The 25,727-nt window shown below is 42.9% G+C and overlaps 1 protein-coding gene across 6 annotated transcripts in view; it reads right to left on the minus strand.

The window, feature by feature from the left end:
• SH3BP2 (SH3 domain binding protein 2) overlaps nucleotides 1-25,727 on the minus strand; it is a 66,964-nt gene that overhangs the window by 17,836 nt on the left and 23,401 nt on the right. For 3 of the 6 annotated variants that reach the window (XM_024113353.3, XM_024113354.3, XM_042855536.2), the window contains one exon: nucleotides 23,074-23,131. The exons of 2 other annotated variants lie outside the window; for them this stretch is intronic. Coding sequence is in view for 1 of the 4 variants with exons in the window: in XM_005313113.5 (XP_005313170.1) it covers nucleotides 7,502-7,623 (122 nt within the window). In the remaining 3 variants the exon portion in view is untranslated. Of the gene's footprint in view, nucleotides 1-7,501; nucleotides 7,777-23,073; nucleotides 23,132-25,727 lie in introns of those variants that run through there. One more of the 6 variants, XM_005313113.5, reaches the window with a different exon arrangement.

The raw sequence follows: 25,727 nt of genomic DNA on the forward strand, positions 1-25,727 counted from the left end.
GCCTGGTTATAATCACAAAGAGACCCTTCTTTCTTCAACTGGCAATAAAAGGCATTGTGCAGGGCTTGGATAAATCCCTTAATTATCTAGTACCGAGAACACCATCCATGAACTGAATAGAAACTTTGACCTTCTCATACAATGCTGTATTATTCCCAAGGCTTGAACAGAGGACCTCAAATGGAGAGAGCAGGGCTCATGAACTGCGAAAGTTCCTCAGCTATTATTAGTTGATTTCAAGCTGTTTGTGACTTGAACAGATGTTGGACTCGAAGCAGAAAGAACTAAAAATGTAAAGGATCCTGTTTACTCCATCTTTTCCACAAAAGATGCTAACACTGTCAATCTATAGCCTAGGAACCTGCTTCCCACACATATAATTTCACTAACTAAACTCCCTTCAGCCTAACCTGGTGACTCAAAGTACCCATTGTGAAAAGAGCAAGGAGTCTGTTTTTGCTGAATGATTCATTGCAGTAGTACAGTACATGCTTCTGTTCTCCCACCGCATGTACAGTGGGTACTTTTTTCTTTCCATACTAGTTTTCTGATCAAACAGAGCCATTAAGGATTTGGTCCATGTTTGTTTCATAAAATCATAATTATTCTGAAACGAGAGAGGAACCAGTGTTTGAGGTAACAGCAGTGACTCTGAAAACCATAGACGTGAGCTGCACCACAAGTAATTAGTACCCTACTAGCTTCCTTTTCAAAAGAGAGCAAGACAAAACTGCACAAGGTGCCTTATGCCACGAGGTTCTGAGGCACTCTGAATGGAACCAACTATCTTATCAGCTCTTGTCCCCACCCATGGCCACCTGGCTGTATTTTAGGTATTTATGAGGTATCTAACCTCAGTAATGAACTGTTCCCCAGGGAACTCCCCCAATCTCTCATTTATTCCATCCACTGAGTTTCTCTGTATTCCTAATAGTCTCCTTCATTACGCTGTTCCCTCTCTGTTCTCACTGATTCTATCCCAACCTTAAACTCCCCAATCTACTCAGCTCGCTGTTCCCAGAGTTCCTTCCTCTTACTCAGAAGATCATCAGTCCATGCTGCTCCCTTTGTTCTCTCTCTGACCTTTCCTCCCTGTACTTCCACAGAGGCCCCATCTCCCATGCACATGTCCTGCTTTCTCTGAGGCAGTGATGTATTAACTTATGTGCCAAAGACTGTGGCAGCCCCCTGTGGTGAAGCAAGGCACACAAATGTCACACAGAATACTAGATTGTGGATTTGATTTGACCAGGTCACATTCAACATAACCCACTCTCACCACTGAGTGATACCACCTTATGTTGCCTTGAAAAATGGTCATTAAAAAGTTACCAGAGCAGGATCCAACCTACTTGCCAGCTCCCTGCTGTGCTGACAATGACGGGGAAAAAGCCAGTAATATTTTACTTCTCCCTCAAGAGCAATTAAACTCGCCCTGGATGAGAACATTTTTGCAAAGTATTATGCATTTGTGCATACTTGCATTGTCTGTCTGCTAAATTCAGTGCTAGTTTCCTAAGCAGCCTAGGGCTCAGGAATGGATGTTAGTTTTTGCCCTCTATTTTTAGGAAGGGTTCGAGAGATGGAGGGTTGGGGGTTGCAATGTTTTTAGTCTCAAACTCAAGACAACAGATGGAGCCATGATGGATTAACTCTAACACCACCATTAGCTCTCTATAGGCTCCACCAGTATAAAGGGAACTCCCACACTTGTCTCAAATACTTTCCCACTGTCACTGAAATAGTTCCTCGTCTGCAATACGCTGTTATCTGCTCTACCTTCCACTGAAGCCTCTCCCCCACCCATTACCCAGTTCACTAGTCCCTCATCATGAGATGACTTGTCCCACTGCACTCTTAGAGATCTTTGATAAAAGCAATGTGTTAATGAGCCAGAGATGCACTATGCACAGAAGCTTTAAATTCCAAGGAATATTGAAGATATTCCTGCCAACTGAAATCAAAAGTGGGTCAAATGTTTTTGTCCATACCACAGAAGCTGAAAAATAGGCATGAGGGAAAGTGAGCATATTTTTCAGTTGGCTGTAGAAACCCAAATGTTGCAACACTCTAGTGTCATCATGGGAGTGATTTCCTTAAAATGAAGGGTGTGAAGGGGAAATCCAGAACTGACTTTTTTTTTTAAATGACAAACAAATCAGTCAAAATATACATTGAAATCATCTGAAATCAAACTGATAAACATAAATAACCAAATCTCAGGAAATTTCAAAAGAGATAAATAGATTCCATTTTTACTTAAACAGGATAGTGTCTGTTCTCTGTTACACTAATGTAACTGGAATAAACTCACTGACTTTAATGAAGTCTCACCAATGTAACTCACCAATTTAAAGCCCCACATATATCTTCAGATCACACCTGCTTACTCTATTGGGGGTAGGGCAGGAGAACCACATTTTTCTAATACTACTCTTGATAATACCACAGAGCCAAAAACATCTATGAAAAAGAGTACTAGATTCTATTCTGCCTCAGATGTCATGGACACAACTGTCAGAAAAGTTCTGATTGCAGGATCTTTATTACTGCAGATACAGGAGAGACAAAGAACAGCTTGATTTTCAAACCCCAGCTGGAGTTGGCAGTTACTGCAGTAAGTCACTGTATGACTTATAATCTGAGCACATTAAGCTCTCGGATCACTAATATACAGGGAATGCCACCTCATTTTTTAGATTATGGTTACATGTCTAAATATCTGAGACGGCAGGCCAAGACAAGAGACCCTGAGCCAGGTTCTGGTCTTAGGTGCACTTAGAGTGACCAGATGTTCCAATTTTATAGGGACAGTCCCAATTTCTGGGTCTTTTTCTTATATAGGCTCCTATTACCCCTCACCCCCGTCTTGATTTTTTACACTTGCTGTCTGGTTACCCTAGGTGCGCTGCTAGCACAGATGCTCTAAGCCGACAGGAGACAGCTCTCCCATCAACTTAATTACTCCAGCCCCCGCGAGCGGCGGTAGCTATGTTGGTGGGAGAAGCTCTCTCACCAACATAGCGCTGTCCACACCGGCGCTTAAATTGGTGTAACTTACGTTGCTCAGGAGGGTGGCTTATTCGCACCCAAGAGACATCACTTACACCAATGTAAGCTGCAGTGTGTCCCTAGCCTCCATTACAGTGGTGTAAGTACAAAGTCTCTCCAATAAAGTCAATGGAACTACTCCAGCTCTACACCGACCATAACCAGGATAAGAATGGAGCCTCTCGCTGAGGCTACTCGGAGAATTTTCCCCCAGCTCATTCTGAGAGTTCCTTGTAACAGCAACAAGCATTTGTTTTTAAGAAACGGATGAATTTTTTTGCCTAATTTTCGTCACTCTCACCAAGCCAAGAAAACAACCCATCCCGCTCCCCTCCCCCAAAAACACAAAAACAGAGTGGCCACTGAACACACCTCCTTCCCCAACTAAAGTAGTACTGAGACTGATCCAAAGACAATCAAAGCACACCAGGAAGGGCCTTGTCCCTGTCCTACCTGGCTCCTCAGGGACTTTCTAGGACAATCCCACGTCAGCTAGGAAGACTGTGCGCTCTATAGTATGCTGGGGAAGAACACAGGAACAGTAATTTGTAGGACTGTCTTCAATACTGAAGAGTTTTCTTTGAAACACAACACAGTGTGGTCACATTACTCTCCAGCATACCACACAGCCTATTCATACTCTACCTAGAGCAAGTACTTAACACATGCTGAGGGTTTCTTCTTTTGCAAGACGACAATCAGAAATAGAGTTTGCAATGTTTTGGGTAAATGAACTCAGTATTAATGTATCAGAGGGGTAAGCGTGTTAGTCTGTATCCACAAAAACAATAAGGAGTCCGGTGGCACCTTAAAGGCTAACAAATGTATTTGGGCATAAGCTTTCATGGGTAAAAACCCCCACTTCTTCAGATGCATGGAGTGAAAATTACAGATGCAGGCATAAATATACTGACACATGTAGAGAAGGGAGTTACCTTACAAGTGATGAACCAGTGTTGACAAGGTCAATTCAATCAGGGTGGATGTGGTCCACTCCTAATAACTGATGAGGAGGTGTCAATACCAAGAAAGGGAAAATTGCTTGTGTAGTGAGCCAGCCACTCCCAGTCCCTATTCAAGCCCAAATTAATGGTGTTAAGTTTGCAATGAATTGTAGCTCTGCAGTTTCTCTTTGAAGTCTGTTTTTGAAGTTTTTTTGTTGAAGGATGGCTTCTTTTAAATCTGTTATTGAGTGTCCAGGGAGATTGAAGTGTTCTCCTACTGGCTTTTGTATGTTACCATTCCTGATGTCTGATTTGTGTCCATTTATTCTTTTATGTAGAGACTGTTCAGTTTGGCCAATATACATGGCAGAGAGGCATTGCTGGCATATATCACATTAGTAGATGTGCAGGTGAATGAGCCCCTGATGGTGTGGCTCATATGGTTGGGTCTTCTGATGGTGTCGCTAGAGTAGATATGGGGACAGAGTAAGCAATGGGATTTGTTCCAGGGATTGGTTCCTGAGTTAGTGTTTCTGTGGTGTGTAGTTGCTGGTAAGTATTTGCTTCAGGTTGGGGGGCTGTCTGTAAGCAAGGACTGGCCTGCCTCCCAAGGTCTGTGAGAGTGAGGGATCGTTTTCCAGGACAGGTTCTAGATAGGTTGTTAATGGGTTAGGTTAGTCTGAGTCTCTATCACAGGTAATTTGAACATAGCTGCAGTTGCTGTGATGGATTACTTGGGAAGTTATTTGGACAAAAAAAGTATTGCTACAGTGTGTTTGTGCCAACAACATACATGAGAGACAAGGTGACTGAGGTAAATCTTCTATTGGACCAACTTCTGTTGGTGAGAGAGACAAGCTTTGGGTGACCAGATGTCCCAATTTTATAGGGACAGTCCCGATTTTGGGGTCTTTTTGTTATATAGGCTCCTATTACCCCCCCACACCCCGTCCCGATTTTTCACACTTGCTGTCTGGTCACCCTATTCAAGCTACACAGAGCTCTTCTTCAGGCTTGGGGAAAGTACTCAGAGTATCACAGCTAAATACAAGATGGAACAGATTGTTTAGCATAAGTAGGTAGAATATGTGCTGAGAGACCATTCCAGTTAAAGTGGCCCATTAACACCTCTGCAGTCACAGGCCAAAAGGGGTGTTAACGCATCACAGATTACTGTAATAAACCATAAATCCAGTTATTTTTAGTGTCTAGCAAAATTATGAATTTAAGTTCCCAGGCACATTTTTGACGGTTGTGCAGGTTTCCTTTGTGAACGAAGATTGAGAGGTCACACATGGAGTAATTTTATAAAAGTGTTCACCCATGGGTGATATGGTGGTTTTGTCTTTTATCATTTTTCTGTGCGAGTTCATTCAAGAGCATAGTGATTGTCTGGTTTCACTCACCTCGTTATTATTGGGGCATTTCATGCACTGGATGGGCACATTACACATAGTGAGAGGTATGCCTTGGATTGATGGATCTTGAAGGGTGTGTTGGGGGGGTTATCAATTATCGTAGCAGTGGAGATATGTTTACAGGTTTTACATCTGTTATGGTAGGATCTGGTGCCACTTTGAGTTGGTGGGTCCTGTGGGGAGCTTGCTTCTGATAACAAGCCCCCTTTTTTGTCCTGTGACTACAGGGACATTAATAGGCCACTTCACCTTGAATGGTCCCTTAGAATAAATGCTAACTACTTCTGCTCAACAATCTGTTCCACCATGTATTTAGCTGTGACACTCTGATTACCTTTCACAGACCTGAAGAAGAGCTCTGTGTCAGCTCAAAAGCTTATCTTTTTCACCAACAGAAGCTGGTCCAATATATTACCTCACACACCCTGTCTCTCTCTAATACCCTGAGACCAACACAGCTACAACAGCACTGCAAATAACATCATACAGACAGCTGAAGGCAGATGCGATTCATGTTGTATTGTCCACTTGGTAATACCACTTCAACATGAGGGTGCAGAGAGGTCTTCAATCTTGGTATAATGGCCTTTGGTTACTGAAACCCATCAACTGCAGAAAAGTTGCAGATTTCTGCGGCTGGTGGGGTGCTCAAATCAATTATCTAAATCTTATCGAGAAATGAAATCCTATTCCTACCCACTCCTCCATTAATCTCTTGAGCACATCGGGTATATATAGCAGCTAGATTCAGTTATGCATTTAGATTTACATAAAATGAAAATGAAAGAACCCAAACGAATGTAATTTTGCCCTCAAAATCTGGAGTGTATTGTAGAACAACAACAGACCCTTTTGGCCTTAAAATCCATTAACCTAAAATCTGTGAATGTTGCAAAGACATCCAGCCTAAATTAAAGCAAATACAGAACAACAGTTAAGGACTTCACCCTGCATGGCACTACGTGCCCCAACTCCCACTGAATTCAACAGGAAATGAAGCAACTTGGTATCTTGCAGTTACTGCTCAGCATCTTGCAGGATTCAGGCCTAAAAACCACTGAGTTTTCACCAACCAAAGATTATATTGGATGTTTTCGCTTTCCGTGATACCATTTACACTCTGTGTTGTTAAACACGGGGGATCAATTTGGTCAGCAAATGAAAAACGGCCTCAAATTTACAGCACAAAACATTAAATCTGAGTTCAGTTTGTCAGAAGTGTCTCAGCATACACTATGTTTGAGAATTTTAAGAAGTGCCATAATATTGCATGTACTGTGGCATTTCATCTAAGTCCCATCTTGACAATACACCCATGAAAAGTGAGATCTCAGTTGGGAAGCTTTTGAACCTACAAATACTACAACAAAAGGAATGCTGCAATAAATAAAGATAGAGGAAAGAACAATTGAGATTTCCATCTTTCACAAGTGGCCTAGTCAAGAGTGAGACAACATTATACACATAGCCAGACTGTAAAGAGCACCGTTACTGAGGAAAGAAAAAAAAAAACCAGCATATTCTCAGCATGTCAGAACAAAACTCTCATTTCAGCTTCACCATGCCACACATTTACTTTCTGTTCCTATAACTGGATTTTCTAACCTTGCGGAGACCTCAGGTGCTCTTCCACTAGATAAATCCATTTCAGACTGAAACTTCTAATAAAAAAATCAGATACACAACATAATTTAAATTTTCTCAGGTTAATCCTTTTCCTGCCTCCATTTTCAACAACAGTTCTGTTAAAAAGTAGAATTACTGATACTGGCAACGCTGTGGAAGTCCAGTCAGTATTATGAGAAGAGAGACACTGGGGACTGAATCCCACTGCAAAGCATTCAATTATGAGCAAGTTTAATGTGCACATAGTATCTTGACTGGCTTTTAATTTCATGAAAGTGCCTTCCTCCCCATTCCCCCGACCCCCGCTTTTTTTTTTTTTTTTTTAAATGAAGACGGATTCATTCTTAATCCGCATAGAAAAGTCAAGAAGAAAAGAGAATTCTTTTCAGGATGTAATATCTTATTAGTTTACTCTTTATGTAAGTAAGAGGAAAAGGGCATTAACAAACCACAAACTCATACCTGATGACAAGATCTGACTGGCACACAGCTTTCTTACTGAACGTGGCACCGAACGAGCGTTTCCTTTGTACAGATGAAGCCATTAGCCATTTATAATCCGCCTCAGGTAAGGAAGTCACCATATCTCCCCCTAGTGTGCACCTATTGATTAAATATCTTTGGGACGGTTGCTGCTACAGCTTCAGGTTTCATATAAAAAAAAAAAAAGGGAGGAAAAAACCCCTGCCCAACTCTTCCACACAGTGCAGTATAGTCAAATGGGATGCCTCAGCAATGAGTTGCTTCCTTTTTTGTTGGCTGTGTGTGTTGCTTCCTGTTTCCAGGGGTCATTGGGTAACATTATCTCCATCACAGATTTCCTGATTCGCCAGAGAGGTAGTAAAATGAAACTTACAAAAATCTCAGCCTGTGGCAGACAGCTAGCCAAAAAGGGAGAGAATTTTCCATTACAGCTGGTTTGGTACTTTTTTCATGGGAAAATGGAGGATTAAAAAGAGGAAGGTTTGGGGTGCGTGGTTGTATGCTTGAGTTTACACTCTAGTGGAAGCCTGGTTCAGAATGATTTCTTAGTGCTTATGAAGAGAAGCAAATGTTTCAGATGGTGGTGGTTTATAATAGCAGAATGGATTAAATATGTATCTCTAATGTTCCCCAAAGCAACCGGAGACTGACCCTCTTCTTTCAACCGAAGGAACTTAAGACAGCCACCTTGTTAAGTACTCACAAAACTGATGCAGAAAGTTCACCCTCTATGATAGTAGGAATATCTTAAATACACCTCTACCCCGATATAACGCGACCTGATACAACACAGTAAAACAGCGCTCCGGGGAGGCGGGGCTGCGCGTTCCAGCGGATCAAAGCAAGTTCAATATAATGCGGTTTCACCTATAACACGGTAAGATTTTTTGGCTCCCAAGGACAGCGTTATATCGGGGTAGAGGTGTACTGTCAGCATGCTTCACCTTATTCAAAGCATAAAGGAAGACAAACCCCTTCCCCAAGGAGCTTATAACGTAAAGGCAAAATTCTACAATTTAAGGGCCATCAGATGATGATGATAATATAGATATATAAAATACCACTATTTTATACTGTTATAGCCCCTTCAATTTAGGGTCTTAAATTATAAAGATGCAATAAAATCACATGCCCCACTGATATTGGGAATTAACCAGGCTGAATTAACCAACACCACCAGATAAAAAGCACACTTAAGCCACATAATACAATAGATGACTAGCACGGTTCAGAGTGGTGGGGACAAGACTTTTTTTTAAAAGAGGGATATGCTGTATACTACATACTTCACTTATTTTGGTGGATCAGAACCAACAGGTTTCAAGGAAGATGTGTGTTTTAAGAACATACGAGTCTGTGTCCCAAAAGGGGAAGGCGAGGTTCCAAGCACAAGGAATGATATGGAAAAAGGAGAAGGCTACAAACAGTATGATTAGGTGCATGGCTTTTGGAGAACAAAGGCTGTAGGAAAAGGAGGAAATAGTCTAGGTTGAAATAGAGATAGGGGCGGTGTTGGGTAGGAAAGCAGTTTTCAATCTTTTCCATACCAGGACATCACCTGAAGTCCTTCTTCCACCTTACCTGGACCCCTCCCCTCACTTAGTAATAAGGAATAGGCAAGGGTGGCTGAAAAGTATCGGAGACCTCTACACAATCCCAAGGTTGAGTACCACTGGGGCAGAGCCCTGAAGGTGAGTTAACGTCTCTACACAGAGGCCTGGTCTACACTATGAGTTTAATTCGGATTTAGCAGCGTTAAATCGAATTAACCCTGCACCCGTCCACACAACTAAGCCATTTATTTCGAAATAAAGGGCTCTTTAAATCGATTTCTGTACTCCACCCCGACGAGCGGAGTAGCGCCAAAATAGATATTGTCATTTCGAATTAGGGTTAGTGTGGCCGCAATTCGATGGTATTGGCCTCTGGGAGCTGTCCCACAGTGCACCATTGTGACCGCTCTGGACAGCAATCTGAACTCGGATGCGCTGGCCAGGTAGACAAGAAAAGCTCCGCGAACATTTGAATTTCATTTCCTGTTTGCCCAGCGTGGAGAGCACAGGTGACCACAGATAGCTCAGCTCATCAGCACAGGTAACCGTGCAGGCCGATAATCGAAAAAGAGCACCAGCATGGACCGTACGGGAGGTACTGGATCTGATCGCTATATGGGGAGAGGATTCAGTGCTAGCAGAACTTCGTTCGAAAAGACGAAATGCCAAAACTTTTGAAAAAATCTCCAAGGGCATGATGGAGAGAGGCCACAATAGGGACTCAGATCAGTGCCGTATGAAAGTCAAGGAGCTCAGACAAGCCTATCAAAAAACAAAGGAGGCAAATGGTCGCTCCGGGTCAGAGCCGCAGGCATGCCGCTTCTATGCCGAGCTGCATGCAGTTCTAGGGGGGGCTGCCACCACTACCCCACCTCTGACCATGGATTCCGAGGCGGGGATAATCTCATCAGCTACACCTGAGGATTCTGCGGACGGGGAAGAGGAGGAGGAGGAGGAGCAGCAGCTTGCAGAGAGCACCCAGCACTCCGTTCTCCCCAACAGCCAGGATCTTTTTCTCAGCCTGACTGAAGTACCCTCCCAACCCTCCCAAGCCAATATCCAAGACCATGACCCCATGGAAGGGACCTCCGGTGAGTTTACCTTTTAAAATATAAAACTTGCTTTTAAAACAAGCATTTTTTAATGATTACTTTGCCCTGAGGACTTGGGATGCATTCGCGGCCAGTACAGCTACTGGAAAAGTCTGTTAACATGTCTGGGATGGAGCGGAAATCCTCCAGGGACATCTCCATGAAGCTCTCCTGGAGGTACTCCAAAAGCCTTGCCACAAGGTTTCTGGGCAGTGCAGCCTTATTCCGTCCTCCATGGTAGGACACTTGACCACGCCATGCTTGCAGCAAGTAATCTGGTATCATTGCATTACAAAGCCTGGCAGCGTACGGTCCCGGTGTTTGGTGGCATTCAAGCAACATCCGTTCTTTATCTCGCTGTGTAATCCTCAGGAGAGTGATATCGCTCATGGTAACCTGGTTGAAATATGGGAATTTAATTAAGGGGACAGAGGTGGCCGTTCCTACTGGGCTGTTTGCCTGTGGCTGAAAAGAAATCCTTCCCTGCAGTTAGCCAAGCACGGGGGAGGGGGCGGGAATTGGCCCTGAGCTTTTCGCGTTTGGCTAGCAGGGATCTTCCTCGTTACCAGCCACGCGGTGGGGGGAGGGATAAAGCGATCATCCCGGAGAATTGGATGGGGGGGGGGTTAGTTTGTTTTCTGCTGCTGAAGGTTAACAGGAAAACCGCAGCAGTCTACGGGCTTTGCTTGGTATGTGGGAAAGGAGGGTGCAGAAGCCGAAAGACAATGGCTTACCATGGCCGCATGCAAGCTGAATTCTGTTGCCCGGACCTGTGTCTGTGACCTCTAACACCAAAGCCACAGGCACTCAATATTAAGATGGAAAATGTGACCTTGTACTGAAATCACATGTGCTATGTAATGTGAATAGTGGTGTTCACCATGAAAGAGTATAAGCATTGTTCTGTAAAATGTATCATTTAAAAAACTTCTCTCCTTTTTTTCAACCCTCCCTCCAGCAGCTGCAAATTTTTCAAGCCTCCCTCCTCCATCCCGAAGGCTATCTCAGATAAGGCGGCGGAGAAAGAGGATGCGAGACAAGATGTTCGCGGAAATAATGGAATGCACCCGCAATGAAAGAGCTCATTTGAATGAGTGGAAGGACATGGTATCTAAATTTAGGAAAGATTCCAGTGAATGTGAGGTCATGAGGGACGCTCGAGATGAGAGGTGGCAGGCTGCAACGCTGGGGCTGCTGCGTGATCAAACGGACACGCTCTGGCGTCTCGGGGAGCTTCAGGAACGGTAGCAGGATAACAGACTGCCGCTGCAGCCGCTGTATAACCTCCCTCCCCCCTCACCATGTTCCATATCCTCCTCACCCAGACGTTCAGCCCCAACAGTAGATTTGCCCACTCCAAATTGATTCCCGACTGACCGGTAGCTGTCTGGCATTGCAAGCTTCCACAGGGCTATCACCACTCGCTTCTCAACTGTGAAGGCTGCTCTCATCTTGGTATTCTGGCGCTTCAGGGCAGGGGAAAGCAAGTCACAAAGTTCCAAGAAAGTGCCCTTAGGCATGCGAAAGTTTCGCAGCCACTGGGAATCGTCCCACACCTGCAACACTATGCGGTCCCACCAGTCTGTGCTTGTTTCCCGGGCCCAGAATCGGCATTCTACGGCTATAACCTGCTCCATTAACAGCATGATCTCCAAAGCACCGGGTCCCGCGGTTTGATAGAATTCCATATCCATATCCTCATCACTCTCGCCGCCCAGTTTTGCAGGTTCTGGTTCAGCATAAACTGCACGATAACGCGCGAGGTGTTTACAATGTTCATGACTGCTGTCTTGAGCTGAGCGGGCTCCATGCTTGCCGTGGTATGGCGTCTGCACTATTCACCCAGGAAAAAGGCGCGAAACGGTTGTCTGCCATTGCTTCCCTGGAGAGGGGGAAGGATATACCCAGAACCACCCGCGACAATGTTTTTGGCCCCATCAGGCATTGGGATCTCAACCCAGAATTCCAATGGGTGGAGGAGACTGCGGGAACTATGGGATAGCTATGGGATAGCTACCCACAGTGCAGTGCTCCAGAAATCGACACTAGCCCCGGTACACTGATGCACACCACCGAATTAATGTGCTTAGTGTGGCCGCATACATTCGACTTTATACAATCTGTTTCCAAAATTCGAATTATATAAATTCGGATTAATCCCGTAGTGTAGACATACCCTTAGTCACAAATGTTAACAAAACCTCACAGTGGGAGCAGTGTTCCCTCTAATTTTTACGTCCATGTGTGGAATTAATTTTATGTGCACCAATATGGAGGTGATGTGTTGGTGCACATAAAATTTGTGTGGTGGGGGTGGGGCCAAAGGGTTCGGATTGTGGGAGGGGGTTCAGGGTTGGGGCAGAGGGTTGGGGTATGGGGGGATGAAGGCTCTGGCTGGGGGTGCAGGTCTGGGGATGAGGATTTGGGGTGCAGGAGGGAGCTCAGGGCTGGGGCATAGGGGTGGGGGTGCAGGCTCTGGGGTGGGGCAAAGGATTGGGGTACAGGCTGTCCTGGGTCTGCAGTGGGGAGAGAGAGAGAGAGAGAGGGAGAGAGAGAGAGAGAGGACTTCCCCCCCCCAAACCCTCTCACTGCAGCAGCTCAGGGCTGGGGGAGAGGCGCTTCTCCCCGACTGTGGCAGCTCCGGTGGGGCTGGGCCGAGGGAGGGGCTCCTCTCCCCTGGCCACAGCAAGTCCGAGGCAGGTCCCGGCTGGGGCTGGCAGGGAGGGGTGCCTCTCTCCGCCGCATCCCTGAGCTCCTGTGTGGGGCTTAATAGGCAGCTGTGCAACCACATGGCCGCACAGCTTAGAGAGAATTTAGAGTGGGAGGTAGGTAAGTGTGACATTATCCAGGGTACAATCTGGACTAATGAACAGCTGGACTAATGAACAGGGAACTGTGTCCCCTCAGTTCTACAATCTGGGGTGCCTTTTACACTGTTTCACTGAGATTTACCACTCCTGGTCTGCGCTCTCACAGCCTCCAGCAAGTAAATTACCCCCATTTATATTATATGAGTGCTATAGCCAGCCACTTATGAATTACACTGCAGAGAGACACCAGCAAATTGCCAAGACTTTGCCCCAGAAATGTACATCTTGTACTGCCCAGCTCTCTCCTGGACAATACAAGCTCACATAAAGCCCTTCATTTCATTAATAGAAAATGATTATGCACAAATCCTGCTACCCCAAATGGAGTTTCCCAAGCAACTGAATCCAAATATACTGATTTGTAGTTAAAAAACTTGTTGTACTGCTTTATCTAAAAGATAGATTTTAAGTAGGGTTGTCGATTAATCGCAGTTAATTCACACAATTAACTCAAAACAATCACACTTAGTCAGTTTTAATTGCACAGTTAAACAATAGAATACCAATTGAAATTTATTAAATATGGTGGATATTTTTCTACATTTTCATATATATCGTATTCTGCGTTGTAATTGAAATCAAAGTGTATGTTTTTTATTATTTACACTGTAAAAATGATAAACAAAAGAAATAGTATTTTTCAGTTCACCTCATACAAGTACTATAGTGCAATCTTTTTGTTGTAAAAGTACAACTTACAAATGTAGATTTTTTTGTTACATAACTGCACTCAAAAACAAAACAATGTAAAACTTCAGAGCCTACAAGTCCACTCAGTCCTACTTCTTGTTCAGCCAATCTCCAGGACAAACAACATTTACAGGAGAAAATGCTGCCCTCTTATTCATCAGCAAGTGAGAACAGACATTTTCATGGCACTTTTGTAGTTGGCATTGCAAGGTATTTACATGCCAGATATGCTAAACATTCATATGCCCCTTCATACTTCGACCACCGTTCCAGAAGACATGCTTCCATGCTGATGACACTTGTTAAATACATAATGTGTTAAATACATAATGTGTTAATTAAATTTGGACTGAACTCCTTGGGGAAGAATTGTATGTCCCCTGCTCTATTTTACCCGCATTCTGACATATATTTCATTTTATAGCCGTCTCGGATGATGACCCAGCGTGTTGTTTATTTTAAGAACACTTTCACTGCAGATTTGACAAAACACAAAGGTGGTACCAATGTGAGATTTCTAAAGATAGCTACAACACTCGACCCAAGGTTTAACAATCTGAGGTGCCTTCGAAAATCTGAGAGGGACATGGTGCGTAGCATGCTTTCAGGAGTCTTAAAAGAGCAAAAAGCAACAGAGGGTCCTGTGGCACCTTTAAGACTAACAGAAGTATTGGGAGCATAAGCTTTCATGGGTAAGAATCTCACTTCTTCACTTGCATCTGAAGTGAGATGCTAAGTGAATTTAAAGCAAAGTTCTCTCTCACTACATGTTACAGCAGTCTTACTGACTGAATTCCTTTCAGTCAGGATCTCTCCCCCACTCCAAAGCGGTTTCCTTTGTTCTTCAGATGTTGTGGATGCCGTGGGTAAAGAGAAAGGGAGGAATGATTTGGGGTGCCCGCTCTCTCATCTTATAATTTTCTTTTCATCGAGAATCATCTCCAGCTGAGGTTCAGGAGACAGAAACGCTGTGTAGTCGGGAACCTGCAGCTGTTTCTTTTCCAAGATATAGATTTTTACTCACATCCTCTTTCCTGCCAAAGAATGGCCACTTAACCAGGTGATGGCCCATTTGATTTTGCTGACACCTAGCTGAGGAACTGGCTAGCCCTTTGTCTCTGGAGAACTGGTTTGTGGCTGCTCCTCCCATACTTAGAACATGTCTAGTAATAAAATACAGATGAATCCTATAACTTTACACACAATGTTGCCACACATATTTTACTAAGTACAATAATGATCAGCAAAATTATGAGTTTTCATATACCATCTCACAAGGTGTACTTTGTACAAAAGTTATCATAGTCTTTTAAAAGAGGTGTACATAGGGGTACAGACAGTAAGTAACCCTATTTTACAGATTAGGTTCCTGAGGCAGAGGTTATTTGTCAGTGACAGACAAGACTAAAGCTCTGCAGTTCCTGAGTAGTAATCACTTGCGCTAACCACTATACTGCACCATATTACTCTACGTACAATACAAGATAGATCCCAGTTTAAACCTCCTTCAAACAACAGTATGATAAATTTAAGGACAGAATCTCCATGTCTCTCCAACATCTCCTCACCAACTCCAAAACAGATATAACCAGGGTGGATTATTTAAAATCACCAATTTAAATTATTATTTAAACCAGCTAGTAGGAAACCTTGATTTAAACCATCAGTTGTAATCGTGTATTGCATTTGTACATTTTAGTTATTTTTCTAAAGAGGTTATTCTTATTGGTTGGTAACCATTAAAACATATTGATTTGCAACAAAATATAGTCTTTACACTAAATTTGGTACTTCTTTTTCTAACTAGGAGGATACATGATAGCAGGTGTGGCCAAACTGTGGCTCGTGAGCCGCATGCGGCTCTTTTGCAGTTAAAATGCGGCTCCCGGAACACCCGTGTGCACAACCCCCCCTCATTCTCCACCTACAAGACTGGAGCTCGAGGCTTCTGACCTGCAGCAGGGTGGTGGGCCTAGGGGCTTTTCTCCTGTGGTGGAGTGGGGGACTAGGGGCTTCTGCCCTGAAGAGAGGGGGGTCTAACAGCTTTAGCCCAGCATGGGGGGAAAAAGGGAGGCATTGGGGCAGATGTCCCGGCAGGTTATGCCTGTCTTGCGGCTCTCAAACTTCTGAAGATTATTGTATGCGGCTCGGAGGGTCAGTAAATTTGGTCACTCCTGCACTACAAGTATACACAAGCAATTATATAGCTTAACTTATATTTTTTATTATGTTAGCAAATGGTGCATAATGCATTCCATATTTATTAGGTGGCGATTACTTTTTTACTTGCTATTTGCATCAAGCCCTATTTACTTTGAATTTGAATTTCCATTAAAAATGCACAGAAACAGTATTTTAAATTTTATTATTAAATAAAACTACCTTAAAAATGCTGGATACATGTGCTTTGATAAACAACGGATTTATTTAAAAAGGAAGTATTACCTGTAGTTAGTGAAGAGAACTGATTTTTTCTGGTCATTAGGTCTTTCAAGAATTTTAGAAATAGTAAATCCTGTCACAACTAGATTTTATTCATTGCTTGGAAGAGGAAAACAAGCTTTCCTGCTTTTTCAATTCCCAGCTGGTTTCTTAACTTTGAATGAACTAATCATTGAAATTAACTAATTGAATAAATTGAAATAAAGAAAATATTCACTGTGCACCTGCAGAAGTGGCTACCACTGACAAAAGTTGGTTTCGCACTTCAACACACTCTGGTTCCAGGTACTTCGATAGTGATTTCCACCAGTACACGAGTTCGACTTTCTTTAAAACTTGGAAGCAAATATGTGCTGCTTAACATTTTGTGTATTTAATTTAAATGATTTTAATAGATAGTAAGCATAAGTTGTCAATTTCAAATTTAATTTTAAATATGTTTATTTTTTAAAAATCAATTTGGATTTAAACAAAATCAATTTAAATAAAAAAAAAAAAACCCAAAAGTTGTTTTAAAAAAATCAATTTTTATCAGCCTTAGATGTAAGTGACTTCCTCTTTCCTCCCAAGCTCTCTACATCACCATCAATATACCACCACCAGGCTCCTTTAACCCAGGATCAATACTTCCGTGCCACACTTCTCCATCCCCTTTCTCTGCAGCCCACATCCAGGCTTCTACCAAACCCTGTCATTTAATTCTCTTCATCAGTGGTTTTCAAACTGTGGGTTGCGACCTAGTACTGGGTTGCGGAATATAAGACACTAGGTTGCGGCAGCTCTGGTCAGCACTTCCACCGGGCCGTTAAAAATCCCATCGGCGGTGCTGCCCGGCTAAGGCAGGCTAGTGCCTACCTGTTCCGACACCGCGCTGCACCCCCAGAAGTGGCCAGCAGCAGGTCCAGCTCCTAGGTGGGGGGGAGGGGCCTCAGGGCTCCAGGCATTGCCCCCGCCCTGAGCACCAGCTCTGCAATCCCATTCGCCGGGAACCGGCCAATGTGAGCTTGGGGGGAGGGGGGGGCGATGCCTGCAGGCAAGAGCTGCACAGAACCACTTGCGTGCCTCTGCCTAGGAGCTGGACCTGCTGCTGACCACTTCTGGGGCGCAGCACGGTCCACGGTGCCAGGACAGGCGGGAAGGGAAGTCTGCTTCTGCCACCCAGGCTGCGCCACTGACTGGGAGCCACCAGAGGTAAGCCCGTGCCCCAATCCCCTGCCCCAGCCCTGAGCCCCCCCCATTAAACCCAGAGCCTCCTCCTGTACCCCAAACACCTCATCCCTAGCCCCAGCCCAGAGCCCTGACCCCATCCCACACCCCAAACCCCTGCCCCAGCTCCGTTGGGTTGCGGGCATCAACAATTTTCTTCAACTGGGTTGCCAGAAAAAAAGTTTGAAAACTACTGCTCTACAATATCATTAAAAAAAAAAAAAGGCCCTTCCTTTCCTCCTCTTAGGAGCAAGAGCGTGAGCCTATCTCAGTTTACTCCTGCCTTTGCTACTACAACATGCTGGTCTCCGGTATCCACATTCCCACCTCAATCCCCTCTCATTTATCCAGAACATATTCCTTTAGCAACTACTTTTTTCACGTTATTTCTCTCTTTGAATTCCCCATCAGCCTCCTTCCATACTCAAGGCAGACAGCCATATAGTGCAAAAGGATTTCTCATTTCAAATTTCGAGATCCCCTTTGGATTTTTCTGGGTGATTTTCAATTCTGTGGAGATACTCATAAGGGGGAAAATGCAGTCAGAACCAAAACTGTTTCCTGCAGAAGGTGTTGGGGTTAGTGTGAGGAACTAGATAATAATGCTTACACAGTTCCTGATTCTGGAGGAGCAGATGCAGTTTGAACATGTGTCATTTCCCAGTACAGGAATAATCAGAATCATTGTACCTTTTAGAACCCTAAATGGGAAGGCTGATAAAAGTTGATTTTAGCCCACAAAAGCTTATGCCCAAATACACCTCTTCCCCGATATAACACGGGTTCGTATACAAGGTGGTAAAGCTGACATGCTGTTCTGAGCAGCATGTTAAGGGTGCTGGGCCAGGCCGGGGGGCTGGATAAGGGGCAGAGCGTCTCGGGGGGCGGTCAGAGACTCCCCCCCCATGGTCTGGGAGGCAGGAGCTGTGGGGCACTTTTGGGGGCCCCACAGTCCCAGAGTGGCCCTGGGGATTAGCGGGGGGCCGGGAGCAGGTGAGTGCAGGGACGTCTTTTCCCCAACCTCCCTGCACTCACCGACAGCAGAGGGCCAAAGCAAGTTCGATATAACGCGGTCTCACCTATAACACAGTGAGATTTTTTGTGTCTCCCGAGGACCACATTATATCGGGGTAGAGGTATAAATCTGTTAGTCTCTAAGGTGCCACAAGTACTCCTCATTCTTTTTGCTGATACAGACTAACATGGCTACTACTCTGAAACCTTCCTGAAATAGATTAACAAGGGAAGATTCAAACTTGGCAACTTTAAGAATGTAACAGTACCCCAGGGAAACAGACTGGGAGTACTTTTACATACATCCTTCTGCACAAAGAGTGAAATTCACCCCCACAAAGAAGGCTAGCACGAGGTCTACACACTACTAAGACTCAGTCCTTCAGTGTAGGACTCCAGGGGCTCACAGGCTTCATGCTGGCTCTGCACAGGGGAGAATTTAACCCAGAAGGATTAACTACAATTTTATCCCTTTAGTACTACAAGAGTTCAATCAGGGAATTAGACCGCGGACAGAATATCACAAACCAAGTAGCATCTGAATTTCATGCCAGCAGAAATGTGGAATTTGGTTTGGAGTCTGAGGGGGGTGATCGTTATCTAATTGAGATATCGAATCAGATCCTTCCCTGATTCTTCTGAGTTCCTCACTCTCTGCCTGTCCCAGTCAAAACCGGCTCTTCCTCTATCTCAGGTGCATGCAAACAGGAGCAATGAGATATACATCCCTAGCACTGTGCTGCCCTTGCTGGTGTTAGTTCTCTAGTCCAGACGCAGCACCGTGCTGAGCGGGCTCTGCAGTGCTGCAAGCAGTTTCCTCTTGCTGACCAATTTACAGGAAACAGCATGTGTGGCCGAGAGCAGACCTACGCAGCCCTGCAACAGGTCACGCAGGCGAATGAACAAAGCAGCAAGAAATGAAAATACCACTTTTTTTTTTTTTTTTGAAGTGCTAATTTCTCCAGGCCCCAGGAAAAAGTCAGCTGCCTGAATGAATACCGCAGAGTATCTTTAATAACCATGCTACGTGTCTGTATTGACATTATACTGTAGACTGAGAGAATAAAATAAGGGACTAAATTCCCTCTTTCTATAAGTCTGCTGGCTTCGGTGAGCTTACATCAGGACTGGATCTGTCCCAGTAATTTACAGTAGGACACCAGTGAAACCCAAAAGTGATCTGAAACTTGTACATTCCCAGAAATCCAAGCCTTAAAATGGAGTTTGGCCATTTCGTTCACGGTAAACAGTAGAAAGCACATCATAATTATATTGACAGATGTCTCATCTGACAATGCATGCTGCAAGTGCAGTTCCTATTCCATCCAATGGGATTTGCTCATGTGAATTCCACTTGTCCAGTTTATTTGTTCAGATTTACTTCTATTAGCCCCATCAGCGTTTTCTAGACGCTTTACAGAGTGAAAATCATATCAACAATTAAAAACAGAAAATAAGATCTCCTGCAAAACCTTCCCCAACCCAAATGAGCTCCAATCCCTTCACCCAAAACAAAGCCCCAATCCCCTCAGCCAGAAAAAAAGCCTGAGGAAACCCGTCAGTCTTGTAGAGGATGCAGCGACATTCTACTTCAATTAAAAAAAGTCAGGTCTGTCTCTCAGCTTAGAGGCTCTACCTCCCCCTCTACCCAAGCTATGAACAAACTTCAGATTACTGTGTGATTGGAACCTCTAAGAAGCAAGCCAGCACTAACTAGCTGTAGACATGACCATGCCACAGATGAAGATTCATGTGTCAAATGGAAAAGGAAGAAAACTAATTTTAAATTGAGCTTGACTGATTCACAGATCAACCTTGCCCAGTTTACATCAAAGCTCTTCACAAATAAATTAATTTTCACAATAAGAGCAATAGAAGTATCACCAGCACTGTAACATGGCAGACCACCACTGCACACTAACAGGTTGTCGTGCATCAGCCGGATCTGGGCAAGCATTTAAGAGCTTGTATACATGGGAAAGCTATCCTGTAATAACCTAAGGTGTGCATTTAAACTGATATACCAGTATAACTCCTTGTGTAGACACTCTTATTCACTTGTAAGACTGGTCGACTTTTTTTTTTTGGTTTATCGTATGTCACATTGGAAGGGGTTTAAGCTAAAAAATCCACTCTTATACCACAATAAGAGTGTCCACACAGGGAGTTATACCAGGAAAACTATAGCAATTTAACTATATTGGTATAATTATACCAGTAAAACTTTCCCATGTAGATAAGTGCTTAAAAAAGCAGACTCTTCAGAAAGTTTGATTCCCTCCCTCCCCCAAATCCTCAGTGTACTTGTTTCTAAGTATTTGTTTCTAAGACCCCAGAAAAACCTTATCTATATTCCAACAATGCTTTTAGGAAAAATAGTCCTGGGACATACATCTGCTGTTGAGAGTCTATCTTCATCATGTTAGGGAGCACAGTGAGCAGCAAGTGACTCTCATATTGCTCCGTTATAAAGCCCAAGTAACCAATTGGAGAATAAGAGACAAGAATCACTATGTAGAATTATATATAGTTAGAAACATTCCTCGACCGAAGAGAGGCTTTAGTTTCATTACAAGGTCTTTAGTTCACTGGAAACAAGTTCTTTAACTGGAGACCCTTAATTCTAAGGCAAAGAAGTTCTTACCCCAAACATTTTAGCCCCTCATCTTAAAGCATCATTTCCTTAAAATCTTGAGGCCCCCTTAGCTAATCGAAATTTCCATCTGTTCCCATTCACACGTGTCTGACCCTAGTTCAAGCTTTTACCTCCTGCAACTACTTCTGTTATATGTACCTCCTTATAAACATGGCTGTTAATTAAAGGGCTAGTTGAAATCATTATGAAGTGATTTTAGGGTAACAAATACATTTAGCAAATAAAGACATTTAAAATCATGTAGATGAATGGAGTTGCAGCTTGCAGCCACCAATGCCCTATTTCTCCGTAGCCCACAGACAGTGAGTGCACTGCAGACAGCTGCAATGGGAGTTTCCTCAAATACTTTTTTTTTTTTTTTTTTTTTGTTGGGCTAGAGCTCTCAGCTCTGACTGTAACATGCTATAACTGAAGCAATTCAACTAGTAGGCTAGCTTGCGATGAACTGTTTACAATTATAGGTTGTGGGTAACGCAGATGATCTCATCTATGAATTGTGCTTAGACCATACAATTAATTCTGCTTAGATCTGAAACAGTATTTTTAAGCCAACAGCTGTTAAGCTCTCAGCTTTAATAAACAGAACAGTTTGAGAGGGGTAGCCATATTAGTCTGTATCCACAAAAATGAGGAGTCCGGTGGCACCTTAAAGACCAACAGATTTATTTGGGCATAAGCTTTTGTAGGCAAGTGGGTTTTTTACCCACGAAAGCTTATGCCCAAATAAATCTGTTAGTATTTAAGGTGCCACCGGACTCCTCATTGTTTTTGAAGAGCAGCTTGAGAGATCTGAACTGAAAACTTGAAAATAAATGGGCTTTAAAGATCCATTATTACTTCAGGAGTTCCAAAGTTTAAAAGCAATAGATATGGAGCTGAGTGAGCTGAAAGAGCAGTTATACTGGTTTTTGCTTTGAGACTGATATTTTAGCTAATGCAGACTTATACAAATAAAAGTAACATATGCAAAAATTCTAGCTTGCCTTGTTGCTTATAGACAACTGAGTAGCAAGCAGCTAAAACTCCCTTCTTATCATTGAGATGCTAGTCTGTCCATTCTATCAATACAACAGAGAATTTACCTGGCTTTTATTGCCTATTTTACTTACAACATAAGAAAAAAAAAAAAACCCACATCCTACCATGCAAATTTTACATGATTCAGAAAATGCAGAAATGATAGCTCTGAAATCAACAATAGCTCAGCTGCACTCCACATCCCACATATTTTAGGACCTACTGCTTGTCATAAAATCTATTTAACCGGGAAAAAAAGGAACCCCAGTTAATACAAGTGTGCAGTGAGATAGAGTTGCTGTTGGAACCTATTTTATGTATTTCCTAATGGAAAGTTATTGTTTGTTGGGTTTTTTTTGTAGGTTTAAAGAAAGCTTGGAATTTGCAGATTATCAGACTGCAGCAAAAATTGTGAAGAAACCAAAACACTGTGGGATTTATGCATACTTTTGCGTTTACTATTTTCTGGCTGTTCCTGATGCCAAGGCATTTTGGAAGCAGGAAGCATGTGCACATCCCTCATTGAAAACCTCTCTAGTACAAACTTCAAGCAAAACCTGTGCAGCAGTAGCCCTGGGTCAGTTAAGGAGAATGTGCAGGACATGGGAACAGGGTTTCATTAGTTTCCATTTTAAGGAAATCTTAAATTTGGGATGTTGGGATTTTGTCTATTGTTTGTTTAAAAACATAAATAACTGAGTAGAAAAGATACTGAATAAAAATCATTTAAAAGAAGATCCCTAGAGTATGACATTTAAAGAAAAAAAATAAAGCCTATCAATAACATCTTTTCAAATATCTACCAGCAAACAGATGCAATGAGAAAGTTTATAAATACTGTTATTGTTCCAAACAACAACTATTTAACTACATGCTAAATAAACCTAGTGAGCCACTTTCTCCTTCCCCCGTCCCCGCTAGAAAGCATATGATCCTGTCACTGATACACAGGAGGTGGAGATTAGCCCCTCTCCTGGTGGGTACCAGTACTACTTAATTTATCAAGTTTTACCTCTTCAGGCAGATTGCTGCACCCAGCACCAAGGAGGAAGCTCAACTTCTGTCAGACCCTGAGAGAGAAAATGAAACAAATATTTTTTTTAATTCTGCTTACAAAAAAATATCGTGTGATTCAATATAAAGACAAAAAATATCAACAAGGGTAATCTTCCATCATAAATTTACTGTTGCACAGCATTAGACGGTGTTGCTTGCCGAACAGAGATGCAGCAAAGCTACAGTATAGAAATTAGACTTCATATTTGGAAACTAACTAGGAACAGGTGACTTAAAAATAAACCATTATCTATTTCTGCGTTATTTTCTATATTACTGTACTGCCTAGACAAGGCCCCAATTGGGCTAAGCAATGTGCAGCCACATTAGGGAAGGGACTACCAGTTACAAAGAGTTTCTAATCTAAACAGACAGGATGAAGGGTGGGAGAGGAAATTCATGCACAGAGAAACGAAGTGCTTTTCCCACAGAGCAGCAGGTCAGCGGCAGAGCCAGAAACCGAACCCAGGTTTCCTGACCATCCAGCCATGTGCCCAAACCACTTGACCACATTGCCACTCAAACCACCCAAAAAGACTTTTTACAGAATGGGCTAATCTTAATCTGGGAAGGAGCTTGGTACTGTAGTAATCTGGTTATAAATAATATGCCACAATACTTACGCTATAAGCTTCTGGGGGCAGAAACTGTCTTTTTGTTGCGTGTTAGTACAGTGCTTTAGCAAATCTGGGTCCTGGTTCATGACTAAGGTTTCTAGGCACTACTTCAAAGCAAATAATTACTATACTACTTCTTGGGGGATTGAGGGCGAGTGGACACAAAACTATCTGGAAGAGTCAGAGTTAAAGTTAGGGTTAAAGACCGAGCACTACTACATTCCATAGGGATAAAGTGCCACTGGGTGTTTAAAAGGAGAGACAGAAGAGTCGCCAGCAGCCTGTGCTTAAGAATTTCAACAGCACAGCCTGGCGGCCTCTACCTCCGCATGTGTTTCTTTGCTTAAGTTTGGGATACTGGGCTTTTATTTACCTTCAGATGAAATACTTGGTTGAAAGGGATTCCACTGTACAAGACAGCAGTAAGTGGGATTTTTGCAGGTGAGGAAGCTACTATTTTCCCCTCCCATTTAAAATAACTCTGCATACAGTTATACTTCTGTGAAACTAGTTTGCTCTACTGTACGATTTATAAAAATGCATATAACATTGCTTGAATACTAAGGGATCAATCAGGGAGATCTTTCAATGACACTGCAGCTTATTTTAGAGTTAGAAAGTCCTAGGTGGGAAGTGGGGCTTTTTATTTTATTTTTTGTTAAAATCCCCTCCTGAACAGTATTGAGCTCCAAGTGCTAGTATTAGCACAAAACTGACCTATTCCTTTGAAGCTAAAGATGTATTTTAAAAAGATTCAGGGTTAGTAATGCAGGCCCCTCTCCAGATAGAATAGACATTCCATGTACAATACTGCAGTGCACATTTGATTACATTTAACAGAAAAAAAATATTTGCATGAATTTAAAGCTTTAAGAAATCCGATCACAGTATTTCCGATTGTACATAATTATAATTGTCATAGTATCAAGAGCATGGTAAAAAAGAGTAGCACACTACTGAAGTTATGATTTTAAATACTCAGATATCGCTAGCCTTGCACAGATACTTGTTTTTGGAAGCAATGACCAGAGAATGGACCAGATTTGGTCTGGATGCAAGCAGCTGCCAGTGCATTCTAACCTTAAGGACAAGAATGATTTCTCTTCACATGCAAGCAAAAGAGAAAGAGGATTCAATGAAGATCAGCCCCATATCTTCTACATGTCTCTTCCCCAGCTAATGCTAGTGTTAACTCCACAGATTCTTACGGGGTGTGTGTGCATATATAGATATATATTTTACACACACACACACACACACACACACACACACACACACACAACTTATTTTCACTTGAAGGGGGGAAAGAAAAAAAATCTACTTACTTCAAGTCCAGATAACTAGTTTTGATTTCCCAATATAATGAAAATCAGTAAAAATTCATCCCTCTGAAGTGACATTTTTCTTTCCACTTTCAGAATGTTACACTGGAAAGCAACCAAACTAATTCGTTACTCTTCCTTTTCATCTCCCAATCACAGTTCCCTTTTGTTTCTGCCCTATAGCTGTCTTGGTTCATCCCAGCAAGCTAGCGGCATTGGCAGTTGGCATGCATACTGCAGGAGTTGCAAAGCAATGCCTGATTTTTTTTCTTACTTTTGTTAATCTTGCAAATAATTCTTCATGGATCATGACAATACTCTAAAATTATTTGCACTGGATTCAGATTCAACCCTTTAGTTGATGGAAAGGTTCATTAGAACAGAAAGCAGTGTAAATCCTGACAGTCCTACATTTATTGTGTCCCAAAGATTACATGAGAAAGAGAGAAGGGTGGGTGGAGAGAAAAATCTGTACTAAGTTTACCAGAAGTTTTTAAGAACTTAGTAGGGCCAGATTCTATCCTCACTTATAGCCTGTGCCAATGCCTGTGAAGTCAGTGGGCTGCCTGGGAGCATGAAAGCAGAATTTGTTTAGAAAAGTCAGTTACATCAACAAAACACAAGTGTGTATTAGATTCCCTTGGAAACAGCCATCTCACATGAGCGAGGCT

Source organism: Chrysemys picta, chromosome 5 (assembly GCF_011386835.1).
Source record: "Chrysemys picta bellii isolate R12L10 chromosome 5, ASM1138683v2, whole genome shotgun sequence".
NCBI lineage: Eukaryota > Metazoa > Chordata > Testudines > Emydidae > Chrysemys > Chrysemys picta.